The sequence below is a fragment of the Schistocerca cancellata genome, chromosome 1 (genome assembly GCF_023864275.1).
Source record: "Schistocerca cancellata isolate TAMUIC-IGC-003103 chromosome 1, iqSchCanc2.1, whole genome shotgun sequence".
Classification (NCBI taxonomy): Eukaryota; Metazoa; Arthropoda; class Insecta; order Orthoptera; family Acrididae; genus Schistocerca; species Schistocerca cancellata.
Window position 1 is genome coordinate 910,563,935 of NC_064626.1, and position 21,681 is coordinate 910,585,615.

General features: G+C 40.5%; 1 protein-coding gene across 11 annotated transcripts in view; it reads right to left on the reverse strand.

Moving 5' to 3' along the window:
• LOC126191122 (kinesin heavy chain-like) overlaps positions 1–21,681 on the reverse strand; it is a 368,280-nt gene that overhangs the window by 76,301 nt on the left and 270,298 nt on the right. For all 11 annotated transcript variants that reach the window (XM_049931913.1, XM_049931897.1, XM_049931888.1 and 8 more), the window contains one exon: positions 8,361–9,312. In XM_049931913.1, coding sequence (XP_049787870.1) covers positions 8,361–9,312 — 952 coding nt within the window. The remainder of the gene's footprint in view (positions 1–8,360; positions 9,313–21,681) is intronic.

A 21,681-nucleotide genomic window follows, 5' to 3' on the forward strand; every position in this document is an offset into this window, starting at 1 on the left:
AATAAATACAGTTACATAGGAAACAGCTATAGCATAGGAAAACGCTGCAGCCTGGACAAAACCATGAATCTGAAAGAACTATTATTTAATCTTCCACCAAAGCACTGAAAGCCCTCAACCAAATAGAATTTCTAAAATCAACAGAGAAAAATGAAACGGCAAGTGCATAGTTGGCAGATACATATTGGTTACCAGAATATTGCTTAAAAATTATTAAATTTGAACAGACAGTTTTAGATGCACCCTAATACGAGGGTGAGTCAAATGAAAACCTTAAATACTTTTTAAAAATATTATTTATTGTGCAGAAGTGGTACAAAGCTGTATCACTTTTCAACAGAATCTCCCCCACGCTCAATACAAGTCCTCCAGCGCTTACGAAGTGCATAAATTCCTTAAGCAAAAAATTCTTTTGGTAGTCCGTGCAACCTCTCATGCACCGCGTGGGGTACCTCTTCATCAGAATGGAACTTCTTTCCTCCCATTGCATCTTTGAGTGGTCCACATGTATGGAAATCACTTGGGGCAAGGTCTGGTGAGTATGGCGGATGAGGAAGGCACTCAAAATGCAGTTTTGTGATGGTTGCAACTCTTGTAAGGGCAATGTGGGGCCTTGCATTGTCATGTTGCAAAAGGACACCTGCTGACTGTAATCCAAGTCACTTTGATTTGATTGCAGGCCGCGGATGATTTTTTAGGAGATCTGTGTATGATGCACTGGTGACAATGGTCCCTCTAGGCACGTAATGCTCCAAAATGATGCCTTTTTCGTCCCAAAAGAGAGTCAGCGTAACCTTCCCTGCTGATGGTTCTGTTCGAAACTTCTTTGGTTTTGGTGATGAGGAATGGCGCCATTCCTTGCTCGCTCACTTCGTTTCTGGTTGGTGGACGTGAACCCAGGTTTCGTCCCCAGTAACGATTCTTGCAAGGAAGCCATCATCTTCTCTTTCAAAGCGCCAAAGAAGTTCTTCACAAGCATCAACACGCCATTCTCTTATTTCAGGAGTCAGCTGCCATGGCACCTATCTTGCAGACACTTTGTGAAACTGGAGCACATCGTGCACAATGTGGTGTGCTGACCCATGACTAAACTGTTCTACAGTTGCTTTGTGCAATTTAAAAAAACCGCAGAACACCTTGGTGGTTTATTCAGACTTAGCAAAGTACTCAATTTGAAAACACAAATGTTACATTCATGTAAATGGATAGCTGGATTGATGAAGGCAGCCAGCATCACATGAAAGGTTTAACCACAATTCGCTATTTGCAGCATCACACCCACAATCAATTTTGGTCTTCTGGTTTGGAAATGTTCTGAAACAGAGGATCAGACAATCACTCACTCTCTACTGTCAGAAGGAGAACAAAAGGGCGGGCTTCAATAAATTAGGTGTCCCTAAACAAAGCAACTTGCTACTTGGAAGCACATCGGCATGCATTCGAGTGGTTTTTAGGTCAGAGGAACATCTTAATTACGTCGATGATGAACTGCCTGCTAAAAATGAAGAGAGATCAGCCACATTGTTATCAAAAGAAAAGGATCACCCTTACAACCGCAAAGAGAAAAAAACTATTATTTAATTTTAGTAAACTGCAGGAGTATACAAAGTAATTTTGCAGAATTAGTATCAGTTATTAAAGGTAATATTGACACATAAAATTAGAAACAATAAGTCAAGTGAAATAAGTGAATAACGGTGAAGTCCTATATTCAGATTGAAATAAATGTCACAAAGATAGACTAGATGCCAAGGGTGAAAGCGTGTTTACTGCCATAAAAAGCTCTCTAGCATCTAGTGACATTTTTATTACAAATTCAGAAGCTCAAATAATCTGTGTGACATTAAGCATAATAAAAAAAGGACAAGATAATCAGATGTCTGAAGTTGTGTTGGCAGAGTAAAGAGAAACTGGAGAATACTATGAATAAATTTCCTGATTATACTTACAGGTATAGAATTTGAAATTCATGTGATTAAAACTGTTACAAGATACAGCGATTTATGTGGGATTGTTCTGAATGTACAGTATGAAAATTATTTCAAGCACATAGCCTGATAATGGACTCATGACAGCTATCTCTTAAATTAACAGATTCAAACTTTTTTAATCAGTTAATGAAAATCAATATCAGTTTTAGAGAGTTGCTGCAAATGGAAAGACTCCACCACAGGTTTAAGTAGAGTAAAAGCCGTGAGAAGTGTTCAATGAGTTCAAAAGCAACTTTTGCTAATGGATCTGACTAGATGTACTATGGGGTTCTGGTTTTCCTGAAAGTCGATAAGCAGATAAGAATTATTGATTCTGCAAGCCTCAGTATCAAAATGCACTATACATACAGAGGGGAGATCAAAATACTGAAATTGGCCATCTGAAATTGTTTCACAATGGAGTATCATAATAAAATTCCTGTGCTCAACCATCATACATATTCCAAAATGGCAGGTGCTGGAATAAGTGACAGCAAAATAGAAAAAAAATGGACTGCAAAACTTTCCATATTGCTGACCACGGGATGGAAAGCCCTTGTGACACTGTATGAACACTAGCACTACTCGAGGCATATGCTGCATGGTCAACTGCAGTAACAGCAACCTTGTCAATAACTTCCACTGGTATAGGATGCCTTCCTCTTCCACGTGCCACACCAAGCTCGCTCACGTTTTCAGATTTCATTACCACCTTCTTTAAACAATTTAATGACATTTGACTTCTCCACAGACTTTGCAATAGGTGACACTCTCTCAATGCAACACTGTAATTGCTGCTGGACACATAAAACAGTTTCACTAAGATCAAGTGGTCATTCTTCTCAATAACCATATTGTTCACATGTTACGGTTTGTCAAATGACAGCATGGATGTCATACCATCATATGGTGTACAGTGCCAGATTTGCACTTGGTGCCCACAACTGCATCTCATTTGTTTTACAGCACAATTCAGTTCCGCATTAACACATTAGCATATCTACCAAATTTTGCTGCCCTATGATAATTATGACCCACACTGGATCTCTGTGAGTAGCTGCACTTGAATTATAACCACTAAGTACTTTTTATGAAATGTTGTGGGCCCCGGCCACAGGAACACATACATAAAGACTAAAAAAATTAAGCATGTACCGCAAGATAATACAGTTTCTACTCAAGTGAATGAAAGGAGTAACCATTTACAAAACCTTGTAAAATCAATGTTGACAAACTTGAAGGACGTTACAGAGTTAAATGTAAATCGAGTCAACAAATGATCAAAATGCAGAGTATGAAAAATAACAAAAAGACAATTGGAAAGCAGCAAATCTGATAGCAAGTGAATTAAATAAACCAGTTGCAGAACTCATGTGAATATGAAAATTTGAATGGAACAGCACATATTGTTTAAAAATGTTATTTGAAAATATTTTTCGGGTTACAAGTGACAGAACAGAAGATTTTGGCACACACATGGCAACACCACAAAAGATAACTGCAGCTCATAAACAAGTGAGTTTAGGAATATGACAACTTTAAAGATATATAGGACAGCCTAGCTTACAGGAATCAGAGTTTGAACTTCCTTATTGAAAAATCCAGAACTAATCAGGTATGTGAACAAGCTATAACAGTAACAGGAGCTTTCATTTGTAACTGAAGGAAAAAATGAACAAAAATTATGTGGTAAAGATGTCAGAATAATTTAACAATAAAGAAGTCCGTAATCTACTCAAATATGGAATCAGAAATAATCATTCTTCCTTCTAGTACCACATAAAAATGTTGTGGCTAAACGTTAATAGAACAAATGTTGTTGTTGTTGTTGTTGTTGTTGTTGTTGTTGTCTTCAGTCCTCAGACTGGTTTGATGCAGCTCTCCATGCTACTCTGTCCTGTGCAAGCTTCTTCATCTCCCAGTACTTACTGCAACCTACATCCTTCTGAATCTGCTTAGTGCATTCATCTCTTGGTCTCCCTCTACGATTTTTACCCTCCATGCTGCCCTCCAATGCTAAATTTGTGATCCCTTCATGCCTCAGAACATGTCCTACCAACCAGTCCCTTCTTCTTGTCAAGTTGTGCCACAAACTCCTCTTCTCCCCAATTCTATTCAATACCTCCTCATTAGTTATGTGATCTACCCATCTAATCTTCAGCATTCTTCTGTAGCGCCACATTTCGAAAGCTTCTATTCTTTTCTTGTCCAAACTATTTATCGTCCATGTTTCACTTCCATACATGGCTACACTCCATACAAATACTTTCAGAAACGGCTTCCTGACACTTAAATCTATACTCGATATTAACAAATTTCTCTTCTTCAGAAATGCTTTCCTTGCCATTGCCAGTCTACATTTTATATCCTCTCTACTTCGACCATCATCAGTTATTTTGCTCCCCAAATAGCAAACTCCTTTACTACTTTAAGTGTCTCATTTCCTAATCTAATTCCCTCAGCATCACCCGACTTAATTCAACTACATTCCATTATCCTCGTTTTGCTTTTGTTGATGTTCATCTTATATACTCCTCTCAAGACACTGTCCATTCCATTCAACTGCTCTTCCAAATCCTTTGCTGTCTCTGACAGAATTACAATGTCATCGGCGAACCTCAATGTTAACAAATGTTAAAGCTGCAAATTTGATGCATAATGACAGTAAACTTATGAAAGGATTATGGACAGAAGTTTACAGCACATTAACCTCTCTCTTAAATCATATCAGAAGGTTTTCTTTAAAGACAAACTCTTTACATCTGAAAGTAGCAAAACTCGATTACCTCCATAGGTTTCAGAAGATTATGTAACGTTCATTTAAACAAACAGTTCTATTCATTAATTCAATGATGAGGCGGAATTTCTTATAAATGGAAAGTGATCTTTTCTAGAATGTAAAATAATTTGTCAGTTTCTAGTGATCACATGGTATTTGATGTCTCTTGGGAAAAATTTCCACTTGTGAATCTGGTTGAACACCATATCCAAAGTAATTCCGGAGGAACTAAAAAATCTGGTGAATGTAACACTATAGAAGAGTAAACAGATGGAATTTTTATGGATGACAATGCGTCGTATCACAGGGCCACAACTTTTTTGGAATAGTTTGAAAAACATTCTGCACAATTCAAGTGAATGATTTGGCCACCCAGATTGCCTAACATGAATCGGACACTTATGAGATGTAATCGAGAGATCAGTTCATGCGCAAAATCCTGCACCGGCAATACTTTCAAAATTGTGGATGGCTATACAGGCAGCATAGCTCAATATTTCTGCAGGGGACTTCCAGCAACATGTTGAGTACATGTCAAATGGTTCAAATGGCTCTGAGCACTATGGGACTCAACTGCTGAGGTCATTAGTCCCCTAGAACTTAGAACTAGTTAAACCTAACTAACCTAAGGACATCACACACATCCATGCCCGAGGAGTACATGTCACATTGAGCAGCTGCAGTACACCAGACAAAAGGAGGTCTTGCACAATATTAGGTGGTATCTCGTGACTTTTGTCACCTCAGTGCAAAAATAAATCTCAGAATAGAATTTGAAAATGTTAATCACTAATGCAAAGAAAGACACCATACTGTCGTCAGATTTTCCTGAATATGTTTGTTGTAGAAACACTTGAAGAATGCAGAAAAGTTTACTCAGTAGAATATGGGAATGCACTGCATTGAGACATGCTCAGTAACTTCAGTTGACAGCATGCTATAAACAAATGAAATCAAATAAATATAGTCATGGAATATGCAAATATTTTTTCCTTCCTTAGTATGATGTGAGATACTGACCGCAACTGTAACTGTAGGTACTCTACAGTTCATTGTTCAAGATAAGTTGCAAAATATTGAAGTAGAAATACAAACAAACTGAGATCTCACATTTTTGCACCAATTATGTACAACACAAAAAAGTTACTTTTATGTGCTGCGTCATTAATAGGCAAACACACACACACACACACACACACACACACACACACACACACACACACACACACACAGCCAGCTGTCCGCCTACTGACGAGGGGGGGAGGGAAAACTGTGACGTCATCGGTCTCTTGTTCCCAGTAAAATAATTACACAGGGGAAAGAAGAAAAGAAAGGAGACATACAGCACAGTAACAGGAGAAAGGAAGAACCAGAAAAACGACAGAAGGACATCCAACACTACTATGGTCAAAACAGAAAACCTCAGAGAGGAGCAAGAAACAGACAGAAGGGGTAAAAACAAGAGAGGAGATGACTGTGGCTGGCCGACCATGAGAATAAAAAGGAAAAGCAAGTCACTCTGCGACAAATTAAAACATCCAGCCTAAAATCATTAGAGTGGAGAACACAATAGAACAAAGGACATGCTCAAAAACTTATATAGAATGATAAAACCCACCATCATGTATAAAACGTAAGACTAAATTAGCTGACGAGGCGTTGTCAGCTAATACTAATGGCAATGAGTCCTGTAACTGAACAGTCCTTTGCAGGGCGGCCATAGGAGGGCAGCTCACAAAGATATGGGCCACTGTCAGCCGGGCGCACCACCAAAACTTAGATGGGTCATCATGGTGAAGGAGGTAACCGTGTGTCACCCAAGTGTGGCCAATGCGGAGACGGCACAGAACCACAGAGTCCCTGTGAGAGGCCCGCATGGAGGACTGCCACACATTCGTAGTCTCCTTAATGACACGCAGTTTGTTGTGCGTGCTAAGGTTATGACATTTCATCTCCCAAAGCCGTAAAACCTTGCGGCATAGTTGTTTATATACATTCCCCTTTAAAGGTGAAGTAGTAATGGGGTAAGATGAAGTTGGTTAGGCGTACGAGGAATGAAGTGGAAGGTTTGGAATCTGCAGGATGTTGGGAGAGTTAGCTTTCAATCGCAGCAAGGTCATGGGCATGAAAGATGTTGGTATACAGGGAGGCTGTATCAGCAGTGACGAATTAGGATCGAAGAGGTAATGGTATGGGTATGGTGGGCATCCGACACAGGAAGTTGTTGGTCTCTTTAATATGGGAGGCTAGGTTTTGGACTGTTGGTTCGAGATGTTGATCGTAAGGGCTGAGATTCTTTTGGTGGGGGCACTGTGACCAGCCACAACGGGGTGCCCAGGATTGTTAGGTTAGTAGATTTTGGGGAGCATGTAGAAGGTGGGTGTGAGGGCTGTTGTTGGGCTGAGTAGTGAGATGAATTCAGGGGAGAGGTTCTGGGAAGGGCCTAGGGGTTTCAGCAACGATTGGAGGTTATGTTGGACTTGTCGGATTTTTGTCACTTTGACAGAGCTTGTATGTCGAGCTGTTGGACAACTGGAAGAGGCCCTCTGCCAGGAAGTCACTCCAGTTCATCACAACAGTGGTGGAACCTTTGTCTGCCGGGAGCTAACAATCCTAGGTACCCCACTGTGGCCAATTACAGTGCCCCTACCAAAAGAATCTTGGCCCTTGTTGATCAACATTTCCAACCAATTATCCAAAATGTAGCCTCCCACATTAAAGATACCAACAACTTTCTGTGTCGGTTGCCCACCATACCCCCACCCTTACCTCCCGGATTCCTACTTGTCGCTATTGATGCAATCTCCCTGTACACCAACATCCCTTATGCCCATGACCTTGCCGCAATTGAACACTAGCTCTCCCAATGTCCTACAGATTCCAGACCGACCATTTCATTCCTTGTACACCTAACCAACTACACGCTAACACGTAACTACTTCACCTTTGAAGGGAAGGTATACAAGCAAATTCATGGCAGAGCCATGGGCACCCACCTATGCCAATCTCTTCACGGGTCATCTAGTGGAAACATTCCTACATTCCTAGCTTCCCAAAGCTCCAAACCCCTGGTCTGTCAACTAGAATGAATGGCCACTGCCAAACTGTTGGCAAAAAGAAGTCAGACCACCCAGTGGCACAACATGCAGCAGAGCACAATGTGTGAGATTTAAATTCAATGGCTGGTTCATATCCCATGCCATATGGATCCTCCCCACCACTAGCAGCTTTTCTCTGAGTTGCACAGATGGAATCTATCCTCACAGCACATTGTTTGTGGGATCTATCCTTCCAGCACATTGTTTGCTCCCGTAACCCCTTCCTCGCCTAAAACTAAGGTAACTCGTGCTGCTTGCCCCCTCCCCCCCCCAACCCATAGTTTGTGTGTGTGTGTGTGTGTGTGTGTGTGTGTGTGTGTGTGGGCGCGCGCAGACATTTTTTTTTCCTACTGGCTTGAAAAGGGAAATGAATTCCAAAAGCCAGCAAAGCTCTGTACCTTTTGTTTGTGTACCTATTGATGACGCAGCACTTCTGCCTTTCAGTGAGTTGTCTCCTTTATTCTTAAATAATTCATAACTCTCAACTAGAACTTTCTGTACATTATTACTTACTTTTATGATGATTAATTTTTCTTGTGCACCTCTTGTTTCTGTTCTTCAACACAACCTTTTGACTATGATAATTTATTTTATCTGTTCTTGCAATACTGCCAACTGCACTTTGTTGTTGCTCCTGAGATGAAGATATGACGTGACTGTTGAGTGCCGTAAAATCATCAGTTTGTTCTTTAAGATATCTTCCTCTTACAGTATGAGAATAATGATGATTGTTGTATCTGTGAAGATGAGAATCACTTCGAGTATGGATAGTATGGTGGTTGCCAGTTTGTATCACTGAATCAAATGCCTGTAGGGACTTCTGTTCAGGCAATGGACTGTGATCAGCTGTAATAATTTCTGTTGCATGAGAACACTGACTAACAGGATCACAACTGCCCAGATTAATTTGGCCTGTATTCGTTCTCAATATTGGTGTATTCTGTGCCTGTAAATTCCTATGTTGAGTTGAGACGTTCCCATTTGGTGTGGGAAGTGCAGCTTTGGTTCGATTGTATTGAATTCTAACTGATTCTTCCACATTATTCAAATACTTCACAGAAAGTCGCATAGAGCGCCGAGGCCTTGTATTCTGTGCTTCCACACTGTTTGTTTTCTCTCTTCTACAGTAATCTGGAGCGTCACATGTACCTCCATAATCCAAACTGTCAGGAATGCAGTCATATCTCTTTGGAGACAGGAATGATCCTTTCTTTGGAGTGATTAGTTCATCCTGTGTCTTTTCTTTTCCCAAGGAAATGAAAGGGAAGGGCAATGGTGTGCTGCAAAGCATCTGCCTACCATTTTCCCTAAAATCAACATTTGGCAGAATGTCTTTAGTAACTAGACTGTTTCTTTTACAAGAAGAAATATTTTGTTTCTCCCTCCCAAATATACGCAGAGAGCGCCTTGGCTGGGCTTTTATATCTTCTTGACCTACTGTGGCTGATGTGTTGTGTTCAAAATCCTGAAAATTTCAAACAGATTAATACTAAAATATAATGTATCCAAAGAAAGAGCAATTTCTATTATATATTTAATAATAGCAACACACAACTAAGCTTGAACATATTCCACAACTCCCTGCTGCCATCTAGGTGGATTAACCTTACTCACTTTACCTCTCTCTCTCTCTCTCTCTCTCTCTCTCTCATCTAGCTGTCCACTCTGAAATTAGCAAAGACAAAAATGTGTGCTTGTGACAGCAGTGGCCTATAGCTCTAATTTCATCTACAAACTATAACAGAATTTTGTCAATTTTTTTTAAAGTTATGGGTTTCATAATGGAACAAATACAGGAACTTTACAAATTTCATGCATAAATTGAAAGCCACACAAAAATTAAGTAACACAGAATTCCATTACAAATAATTTTATTGCTTTGATATCTTTAATAGTATTTATTATTTCAGCTTAAATACTACTCTTCAATTAATTCACAATACACTGGTGTTTTTATTACTCTACTTATACAGAGCAACTGTATGAAATATATCCATTTTTTATTGTAGCATTTTCACATAAACACACTCAGATACATTAGCATAAACTCTCCCACGTGGCAACTTTTCTTTTATAGGAATCCCCTTTTTTCTAATAAACATAAAACCTTTAGGAAAGGCAGCATTGCAGAGCATTGAAACAGTTGCACTTGACATCATACAAAAATACACTCATTTTCATACATACTACGTACATGCAACAGTATTCCATGACCTGAAAATACTTATGCTCAGGGTATGGGATAATTTTGTAGAGTCTCAAACAAACAATTTTCTTACCTTCTCTTGATTAACATCAACAGTGAATTTTTTTCTTCATCCATCCAATTTGCTAGCTTTGTAGAACAGAATGAATCAAGCACAGTCAACAGGTTATGTATTTTGAGTTAGCGTGTAATTGAAGCTAAATTATGTAACTCACACACAACTTTGCTCACCTTAACACTGTAAAACTAAACAAGTATACAATATTTCTATCCAAATTACAGTTGTTGAAGATTTGCACAGAATAATCAATGAAAGAAACAAAGGACACTTACGTACATTCAGGTGAATGGTTCACAACCATTGCCATAACAATGAGTACTCTGCAATATTAATGTACCGGGTGATCAGAAAGTCAGTATAAATTTGAAAACTGAATAAATCACGAAATAACGTAGATAGAGAAGTACAAATTGACACACATCCTCGGAATGACATGGGGTTTTATTAGAACAAAAAAAAAAAAAAAAATTACAAACGTTCAAAAAATGTCCGACAGATGGCGCTTCATCTGATCACAATAGCATTAATTAGCATAACAAAGTAAGACAAAGCAAAGATGATGTTCTTTACAGGAAATGCTCAATATGTCCACCATCATTCCCCAACAATAGCTGCAATCGAGGAATAATGTTGTGAACAGCACTGTAAAGCATGTCCGGAGTTATGGTGAGGCATTGGCTTCGGATGTTGTCTTTCAGCATCCCTAGAGATGTCAGTCGATCACGATACACTTGCAACTTCAGATAACCCCAAAGCCAATAATCGCACGGACTGAGGTCTGGGGATCTGGGAGGCCAAGCATGACGAAAGTGGCGGCTGAGCACACGATCATCACCAAACGACACGCTCAAGAGATCTTTCACGCGTCTAGTAATATGGGGTGGAGCGCCATCCTGCATAAACATCGTACGTTCCAGCAGGTGTTTATCAGCCAGGCTGGGGTGATGTGATTCTGTAACATATCGGCATACCTCTCACTCGTCAGGGTAGCAGTTACAAAACCAGAATCACGCATTTCCTCGAAGAAAAAAGGCCCAATAATGGTAGAGATGTGGTAAATCCAAAACATACCGTGACTTTCTCGTCGTGCAATGGAGTTTCCATGACAGTTCTAGGATTTTTGGTAGCCCAAATTCTGCAGTTGTGGGCGTTGACAGACCCTCGGAGCGTGAAATGAGCTTCGGCGGTCCACAACATGTTACTCAACCAATCGTCATCTTCCGCCATCTTTTGAAACGCCCACACCACAAATGCCCTCCGCTTCACTAAATCGGCAGGTAACAGTTCATGATGCCGATGGATTTTGAACAGATAGTATTGGACGTACGCCTCAGTGCCAACCAAACAGTAGTGTCTGGAATGCTGGTGCAACGTGCGACTGCACGAGCGTTGATTTCCCCCTGCATAGACTAACCCACTACAGTCTCCATTTCTTCCTGAACTGTCTCAGCAACATTACGCCTTGTGCTCGGTCGGCCACTATGGGGTCTATCGTCTAAACAACCCGTGGCTTCGAACTTCGAAATCATTCTCGCCACAGCTGCATTTGTCAACAGACCTTTAGCCATTTGAATCCCCTTCCTATGGTGATAGTATCGTGTTGCTGAACTAGCACATTCCCCATTCTGATAATGCAGCTTCACTAAAAGCGCCTTTTCGGGTAACATTAACATGCTGTGAATGCTGGCACATCTGATTCTCTCTGTCATTACTGCTCCTTGTATACACGATTGTCATGCGCAGTCACTGATGTTTTGCTGTCCAGCGTCATGACAGACATTTTGTGAACTCCCCCTCCCACCCTAATAAAACCCCATGTCACTCCAAGCATGTGTGTCAATTTTTACCTCTCTATCTACATTATTGTGTGGTTTATTAAGTTTTCAAATTTATACTGACTTTTTGATCACCCGGAATATAGCAGTTGTCAACAAAACGGCAAGTAACACAAAAGCACTAGTTTTTATACACATATGGTAATGAAATTCCTGGTAAAATACAAATAGTTTATGTGCAAATATAACAACTGACTGAGTAGAAGAGGCATTGCGTCATTTACAGGCACACTCATACCCAATGCTTTGAAGCATGTTTCATACCCATGTGGAAGAAGCCAGTGTGAGAGCTGAACAATACATCAATCTGGCACATCCTACTCCAGTCCATCCAGTCCAGTCCATCCAAGGCTTACCCTATTTCATCACAGGTAGTACCATCTGTGAAAGTATACATGTCATATATGGGGTGTGTTTCAAGCTCTGCACAGCATTTTATGTGCGCTTGATCCCATCAACCATCTGTCCACCCAAAGGAATGGCAACTGCCAAACTGTGGCTAACAGCAGAGTTTACACCTAGTGTAGAACACCCTGCTGAGCACAAGAAGCTCAATTTCAATGGCTACTTCACAAACTCAGCCCATCTGGATTTTTCATCTCAATACCTGATTCTCTGAACTATGTAGATGAGGGTTGTCTAACCAATACACCCTTCAATGTCATAATCTCCTAGACTCAATCTTTGCTAGGCCCTTGCTCCCACACATCCCCACCCTGCTCCAGGACCCTAACACTATGCATCCTACACCTACACTCCCCTTCACAGTCTTTCCTTCCTCTCTTTTGTTACCCCTCCCAACCCAATCCTCAACACCATTATAAACCACATAACGTACTGCAATGAAATCAACAGTGCCAATGCCTATGTCACAGACTCATCTTGTGCATATTCTGTCTCTCCCACCTACATTCCTATTCAACATACCTGCTGACTCCCTCCCAGACAATGAATAATACTCTGCCCCAACAGACCTTTCTGCTCCCCGCTTCCTTCTCCTTTCATGTACCCCATCTAACAAAATCCCTCATGTAAATGAAACTAGTCAGAACTGTAGCCCTGGCACAGTGTATTCAGACAGCACAGTGCTGCCATACAGGCGCGCGAGCCCGCGTGTGTGTGTGTGTGTGTGTGTGTGTGTGTGTGTGTGTGTGTGTGTGTGTGTGTGTGTGTGTTAGAGAGAGAGAGAGAGAGAGAGAGAGAGAGAGTGCTGTAGCTTGAGAATTCACGTGAAAGCTAGCAAACTTTTCTGTCAGACTGTCAGCAAGAGCTCATCGCTAGTTCCTGCTACTACTAAGGCAAGTACACCATTTGCTTCCTACATATTTTTATGAGCTTCAAACAGGAGTGACTTATTTTCAGTTAGCTGTGTAGTTACTAGTTTATTTTTGTAATCTCTTGCGTGTTTGAGTGCTTACTAGGCACAACCTTTTATTTCAAAAACAGTGTAGTGTACAGTACAGCCGTTGCTATCGACCATTGTATTGACTCTCATATCGTGCAGGCTTTTGTTTTTTTGGTTAGAACAGCTCAGTGTCAGTTAGACTGTCAGCGAGAGTGCACCACTAGTTCCTGCTACTACTAAGGCGAGTACACCATTCATTTGTTACAAATTTTTACAAGCTTCAAACAGGAGGAATGCAGTAATGAATAGGAACTGTGATTGTTGTGTACAGATGTGAGCTGAGCTGGCGACCCTTCACTCACAGCTTCAGGCTGTGTTAGCTTCCGTCACACAGCTTGAGGCTGCTGCCAATGGGCGTCACTGTGGGGGATCGGATGCGGGGATGCGAGGGACGTCGAGCACGTCCCACGTGTCTTCCGATTGGTCCACTGCTGTGACCTCCCGGGGTACTGCCTGCACTGAGGTTGACCCCTCACCTGTGGTCGAGTGAGAGATCATTCCAAAGTCTGGCAGGCAGTGAAAAACTTTCCATGGGGCCGATCGTAGGGCCTCCCCGACTCGAAGCTTAAATGGTTGTGAAAGCATACTTGACCTTTTAGCAACAAATAATCCTCGACAAATAGTGATTCTTGTGACGAATACAGGGATTAGCGACCACAAGGCAGTTGCTGCTAGGCTGAATACCGTAACACCTACAACCATCAAAAAGAAACGCAAAGTATATCCATTTAAAAAAGCTGATAAAAATGCTCTGAACGCCTTTTTAAGAGACAGTCTTCACTCCTTCCGATCTGATCATGTAAGTGTAGAAAGTTGTGGAATGTTTTCAAAGAGATAGTATCAACAGCAATAGAGAGATATATACCACATAAATTAATAAGTGATGGTACTGATCCCCCATGGTACACAAAACGAATCAGATTAATCCCCAAGAATGGCAAAGTTTTACAGAAGTTAGAAATATGGCGCGTACTTCAATGCGAGATGCTTTTAATAATTTCCACAATGAAATTCTGTCTCGAAATCTGGCAGAAAACCCAATGAGATTTTGGTCATACATAAAGCACACCAGTGGCAAGACACAATCAATACTTTCACTGCGTGATAATAGTGGTGATGTCACTGATGACAGTGCCACTAAAGCAGAATTATTAAACACGGTTTTCCAAAACTCCTTCACCAAAGAAGACGAAGTAAATATTCCTGAATTCTAATCAAGAACAACTGCCAAGATGAGAAACATAGAAGTAGATATCCTCGGTGTAACAGAGCAGCTTAAATCACTTAATAAAGGCAAGGCCTCCAGTCCAGATTGTATACCAGTTAGGTTCCTCTCAGAGTAAGCTCCATATTTAGCAATTATATACGACCACTCGCTCACAGAAAGATATGTACCTGAAGACTGGAAAATTGCTCAAGTCACACCAATATCCAAAAAGGGAAGTAGGAGTAATCCGCTGAATTACAGGCCTATATCACTAATGTCGATTTGCAGTATGGTTTTAGAACATATACTGTATTCGAACATTATGAAGTACCTCGAAGAAAACGATTTACTGACACATAGTCAGCACGGATTCATAAAATATCGTTCTTGTGAAACACAACTAGGTCTTTATACTCATGAAGTAATAAGTGCTACTGACAGGGGATGTCAAATTGATTCCATATTTTTAGATTTCCAGAAGGCTTTCGACACCATTCCTCACAAGCGTCTTCTAATCAAACTGCCTGCCTATGGAGTATCGTCTCAGTTGTACGACTGGATTCGTGATTTCCTGTCAGAAAGGTCACAGTTAGAAGTAATAGATGGAAAGTCAATGAGTAAAACAGAAGTAATATCTGGCGTCCCCCAAGGAAGTGTTATAGGCCCTCTATTGTTCCTGATCTATTTTAACGACATAGGAGACAATCTGAGTAGCCGTCTTAGATTGTTTGCAGATGATGCTGTCATTTATCGTCTTGTAAAGTCATCAGATGATCAAAAGGACTTGCAAAATGATTTAGACAAGATATCTGTATGATGCGAAAAGTGGTAATTGGCCCTGAATAAAGAAAAGTGTGATGTTATTCACTTGAGTACTAAAAGAAATCACCTAAATTTCGATTACGCTATAAGTCACACAAATCTGATGGCTGTAAATTCTACTAAACACTTAGGGATTACAATTATAAATATCCTAAATTGGAACGAACACACAGATAATATTGTGGGTAGAGCAAACCAAAGACTGCGATTCACTGGCAGAACACTTAGACGGTGCAACAGGTCTACCAAAGAGACTGCTTACACTATGCTTGTCCGCCCTATTCTGGAGTACTGCTGTGCGGTGTGGGATCCGCATCAGATGGGACTGATGGATGACATCGAAACAGTACAAAGAAGGGCAGCTCATTTTGTATTATTGTTAAGTACGGGAGATAGTGCCACAGACATGATACGTGAATTGGAGTGGCAATCATTAAAACAAAGGCATTTTTCATTGCGAAGGGATCTTCTCATGAAATTTCATCACCAGTTTTCTCCTTCAATTGTGAAAAACATTCTGTTGGCACCCACCTACATAGGGAGAATTAATCATCACGATAAAATAAGAGAAATCAGGGCTCGCATGGAAAAATTTAAGTGCTCGTCTTTCCCGCGTGCCGTTCAAGAGTGTAATGGTAGAGGGACAGCATGAAGGTGGTTCACTGAACCCTCTGCCAGGCACTTTATTGTGAATAGCAGAGTAATCACATAGATGTAGATGTACATGTCTTGCTCATGAGACTGTCAACATTTCAACACCTCTGGGGTTCGGTGGGTTCTTACTTTACTCCTATATTATTTATAGTTATTCTACTAACCAAAGTGTGGTGTTAACCATTCCTCAATTTGACTCCAATTAAAGATTTGCTACAAAAGTAAGTGTAACTTCATACATGAAGTCTGGGTGATATTAAACATGGATAATCATACGGCTTGTACAGTGAGGTGACAAAAGTCATTGGATAGCGATATGCACATATACAGATGCTTCATTAAAGGTGTGAGGAAGGTCTACAACAAACCAACTCCACTACGACCTTGCCATGAGTGACAGTGCAGAATTCCTGCATATGTTCCCCCTATGTTCACTCCCTGAGTATATGACTATTTAATTCATTCACGTGTAAGTCTATTGTAAAATAATAATACGTGTACTCAAATTATAAATTAATCCTGTACGTGTAAATGTAAATCCAATATCACTCTAAACAATGATTAAACGATGAGTATACAAACAAATATATCCTGAAAAAAAAATTCCTGGTTAGGGTCTTAATTTAGCACACAGTCTGAACTACTGGAAGTTTCATAACAACATACACATTACTGCAGAGTGAAAGATTTGTTCTGAGAGCTTTCAACATCACCCATGTATGCCTGCTATTGCCAATGTGTCACAACAAAGCACCAGTTCACTTTCAGTGTCCAAGAAGAGTGATGTAGATAAATTTACATCTATACTCTGCAAACCACTGTGAAGTACATGGCAGAGGTTAATTGTGTATCAAAATTTCTTCTCATTCCATTACTTATGGATCGTGATAAGAATAATTGCTTCAGTGCCTCTGTGCTTACTGTAATTAGTCAACACTTGCTATGTGGTCCCTACCTACAGGAGTGCATGTAAGCTACACTCTCAAATTCCTCACTTAATACTATTTTTTGAAACTTTGTAAGTAGCCATCAAAGGTAACTGGTGTCCATCTTCAAGTACCTGTCAGTTCAGGTTTTGTAGCATCTCAGCAATGCTCTCATGTGGATCAAACAAACCTGACACTGATTGTGCTGCTCTTCTTTGTGTACCAATACATTCAGTATAACTTGTTAGGCCTCTTTGGTATGTGTCCGACACACAAGAACAATATTTTAGGATGGGTCACATGAGAGTTTGGTAAGCAATCTTACCAGCTGCTTTCCTAGCTGATCAGCTTATGAATTTTTATGATTTGGCTAAAATTATGATTTTGTGTTTTACAAATTGCAGAAAATTTTACATTTCCAAATAAATTTTGCAAGTTTCCAATTGTTGCACAACTTCAGAATTTATCAAGATATCATGGAATATTTGTGCAGCTTGTTTCAGATAGTACTTGCTTACAGACTAGTGCATCATTTGCAAAAGTCTGATGTACTATTAATATTGTCACCCAGGCCATTAACATACAGCATGAACAGTGAGAGTCCCAACATGCTTCCCTGGATCACGACTGAAGTTACCTCCATCTGTTCATGGTTCTCCACACAACACAACATACTGCATCTTTCAAACAAATTTCATGTGATTTCTCATATGGCTGTAGTTTCTGGCCAGAGACAGTGGTCATATGTGTGTAGGTTGCATTTGCACAAACATGTGTGTGTATGTTGTCTATTTCAGAAGAAGGGCTTCTGCCCAAAAGCTTATGTGTTTAGTAGTCCTTTTGTTGTGCTTGTCTGCAATTCATCATCTCCACTATATGCTGAGTAGCAATCTATCCTTTCCATAATACTGTACTCTCATTAACAAGATTTGCCACTGTCTGTAGTAAAACACTTTTTGGAAGCCAAGAGATATTTCATCTATCTGACTGCCTTAATTCACATGTTTCAGAATGTCTTGTCACAAAAATGCAAGATGGTTCCCACATGACCAATTTTTGTGAACTCCATGCTGGTTGGCAGATAGGAGTCATTTTGTTTGAGATATCTCATTATGATTGAGCTCAGAATATGTTCTATACTTCTACTGTGTAAGGATTTCATGACAGCAGCTGGTAGTTTCGTGAGTTACTTCTGTTACTATTTTTGTACTTGGGTGTGATCTGTGCTTTCTTGCAAGCACTGACCAATGCATTTTTTTTATTGTTCAAGGTATATACAGTATCTTAAGAGAGCAGCTAAGTCATCACAAAATTCTGTATAGAATCTCAGATGGATTCCATCAGGCTCAGGAAATTTGTTCAGTATTATTGTTGATGTTGTTGTTGTTGTTGTTGTTGTTGTTGTGGTCTTCAGTCCTGAGACTGGTTTGATGCAGCTCTCCATGCTATTCTATCCTGTGAAAGCTTCTTTATCTCCCAGTACCTACTGCAACCTACATCCTTCTGAATCTGCTTAGTGTATTCATCTCTTGGTCTCCCTCTACGACTTTTACCCTCCATGCTGCCCTCCAATACTAAATTGGTGATCCCTTGATGCCTCAGAACATGTCCTACCAACCGATCCCTTCTTCTAGTCAAGTTGTGCCACAAACTTCTCTTCTCACCAATCCTATTCAACACCTCCTCATTAGTTATGTGATCTACCCATCTAATCTTCAGCATTCTTCTGTAGCACCACATTTCAAAAGCTTCTATTCCCTTCTTGTTCAAACTATTTATCGTCCATGTTTCACTTAGCAGTCTCTTAATGTCACTGACACTAATATCTATTTCATTCGTATTTGTAGTGGTTCAGGAACTGGAGTTGGGCTGGACTTTGTAATTTTTCTTTGTAAAGGAACAATTGAAAACTGCATTCAGCAATTCTCCTTTTGATTTGTTACCATAAATTTGTTTCCATGTCATGCACACGTGTATGGACTCTAACTCTGATGTTACTGATAGTCTGTCTTCTTTGGGGTTTTTGAAACATTTCTCAATAAGGTTTCACTTCACTAACCATAGAAGGCTTTAGGCATTGTCCTTTTGACCTGCATGTATCCTTTGGTTTATACCTATTGTGTAGCAGTCCATGTTTCTTTTGAAGTTTCTTTACAGGCACTGTATACCATAGATGGGTGTCTATCTTCAAGAAGAGACCTTCTGGACACAAATCTGCCCAGTGTTTGGTCAATAAAACTGGTTCACAGTGGAGTTTTTGCAGAAGCTGAAGTAGGCAATCTTCATAGATTCCAATGCACTGAACACGAATATGATGATTAAAATTGTCTCCGAGCTCAAGGTTACAAGAAACGGGGACTTTATGTTTCACGTATATTGCTAGCATAATCAATAGGATACATACATGAAATAAACTTAGGTAACTAATTCATTCAAGTCATTTCTTTGCCTTCCTCTTGCCGGTAGTGCCTGGAGCATTTCTTGGTGACATCCAGCAGAAATCAGCCAACGTAGCAGCAGTCCACCATCCTGTGTACAGCTGTATCATGAAAGAAATGTACTGGTGGCACCATCGCTGTGCTCATCACCACATGCACCACAGTTACTGGCAACACAGTGAAGTGGTTGTAAAGGAAGTGCATCGTCAGGGTCACAATGCAGCTAATGACCTTATAAGCATGAATGAGTTCATTCGAAAGGCCCCTGTAATTTTTGGCTCTCCTGTTTCCCAACAACTATGCTGTCACACAATGAAAACAATGCCACACATTCAGCTGATCAGAGGTTAGAGTGGACTCAATGTGTGCGTGTCCCCAACAGCTGGCAAATCTTTGGACCAATGAATATCCACTTTGTGATCTTATCTGTGATGAGTCATGAACACCTCTTACACAACTACTGAGATGCTGCTCCATTTCTATACAGAGCCTTAATAAATACTGTCATTAATCCCATGGTCGGCAAACAAATTTGTTTGGATCAATGGAGTTCTTTGGCAACATTTTTTTATCCAGGTATCAGAACTACTCATGGAGGCCATTTCCTCTGTAAGCAGTGTTTTTCTCTTACACAACTGTGCCACTTCCACAGGTAGCAGCAACCCCTACAGCATTGGCTTTGAAACCTCCATATGTAGTGTTTTGAGAATTTCGGTGTAAGTTCTAGAAACACTTGGCTCTCCACCGTCTCGAACACCCGATATTTTAATGACAAGGGTGAGAGAGCCTTTTCACTGCACCACACATATCTGTGTGTGTAGGAGGGACAGCTGTCACAAGAAGCCAGGTGCTGCGTCAGACGAGCGGCCCCAACAAGTGGTTACCAGAAGCGCCTTGGAATTTATATCAAAAAGTCAAAGAGTGTTGGTATAATGTTCCGTGGTTTGTGGTGTCATGAGGATTGTTACAGAGACAGATGAAGTGTGTATTGTATAGAGACTCTTACTTCATGTCTTGGCTCTGCATAAGGCAGCACGTATGTAACTGTATAGGTGTTTCGTTGATTCTGACATTTATCTTAGAACCAGTTGGCTTGCAGGAGCTGGTACAGAATAACTGTTACTTTGGGGATAAGAGTTGAAAAGATACTGTTGTTGAATTGAAAGATTCTATGACTACATGATTTATTTCAAGAATAGAGTGTTGGTTAATATTATTCCCTTTAACCTGATACAGTCTTCGGAGAAGAATTAAACAGTGAGAGTGACGTAGCTGATGACCCAAAGGAGAGGATCGGCTGCATGCACAATGTATGAGTCAACTGAAAGAGACATGTTAGTCGTGCAACCCAACGCAGCACTGTCTGTTGTTGTCCAAGAAAGCAGTAGAACGTGGCAACCAAGTGACACTACTTGAAGAAAAAGGGAAATTGTAAGCCAAAAACGGGAAGAAGATACTTGAGTTGCGATAGTAACTAGGCATAACAAGACTGAGAAACTGTTTCGAGTAAATGCGTTGTGTCTGCTGAACCAAAGGAAGAAAGTTACGAATGCAACACAATGTAAGACGGAAGAAGATAATAACGTCAAAAGAACGGAGGGAAGATTTCAACTTTTTGATTAAGAAGATTTGGTTGTGGGGGGGTAGCAATTCTCACACACGCAGTAACCAGCCACCGACGTCAACGCAGTAACCAGCCGAAGCCAACGTAGTAACCAGCCACCGATGTCAACGCAGTAACCAGGCGACGCCGACACAGTAACCATGTGACGCTGATGCAGTAACCAGCCAATGCCGACGCAGTAACCAGCTGACGTCAACACAGTAACCAGCCAACGATCCCGACACAATAACTAGCCGCCGATGCCAACGTACTAACCCGCCAGCACTGCTGTCTGCAATGGCTGTCGTTCACCGCTGCTGACTTCTCGCCTGCTCGCTGACGCCGATGCCGCAACCAACATTCAATGCTGTAGCTAGTATATTTAGAGGTGAAGTTGTGTTAAATGATCACTAGGTTGAAAATCAATAGGGATATGGACAGCATTCAAAAATCAGGGGAAACTTCAGAACCAGCCAAGTCTATGACAGTGAGTATGGAGGTGCCAGACTGGTCTGAGGTAGAGAATTTACTTAAGGCCCAGAGAGCATACTCAGCAGCTTTAAGAAAAGAACTAAGTGATAAAAATGCTTTTTTAAGAACAGAACTAAATGCTAAGTTAGATGCTCAAAGAGTAGATTTAAATGCTTAAAATGTTTCTTTAAGACAAGAACTAAGTG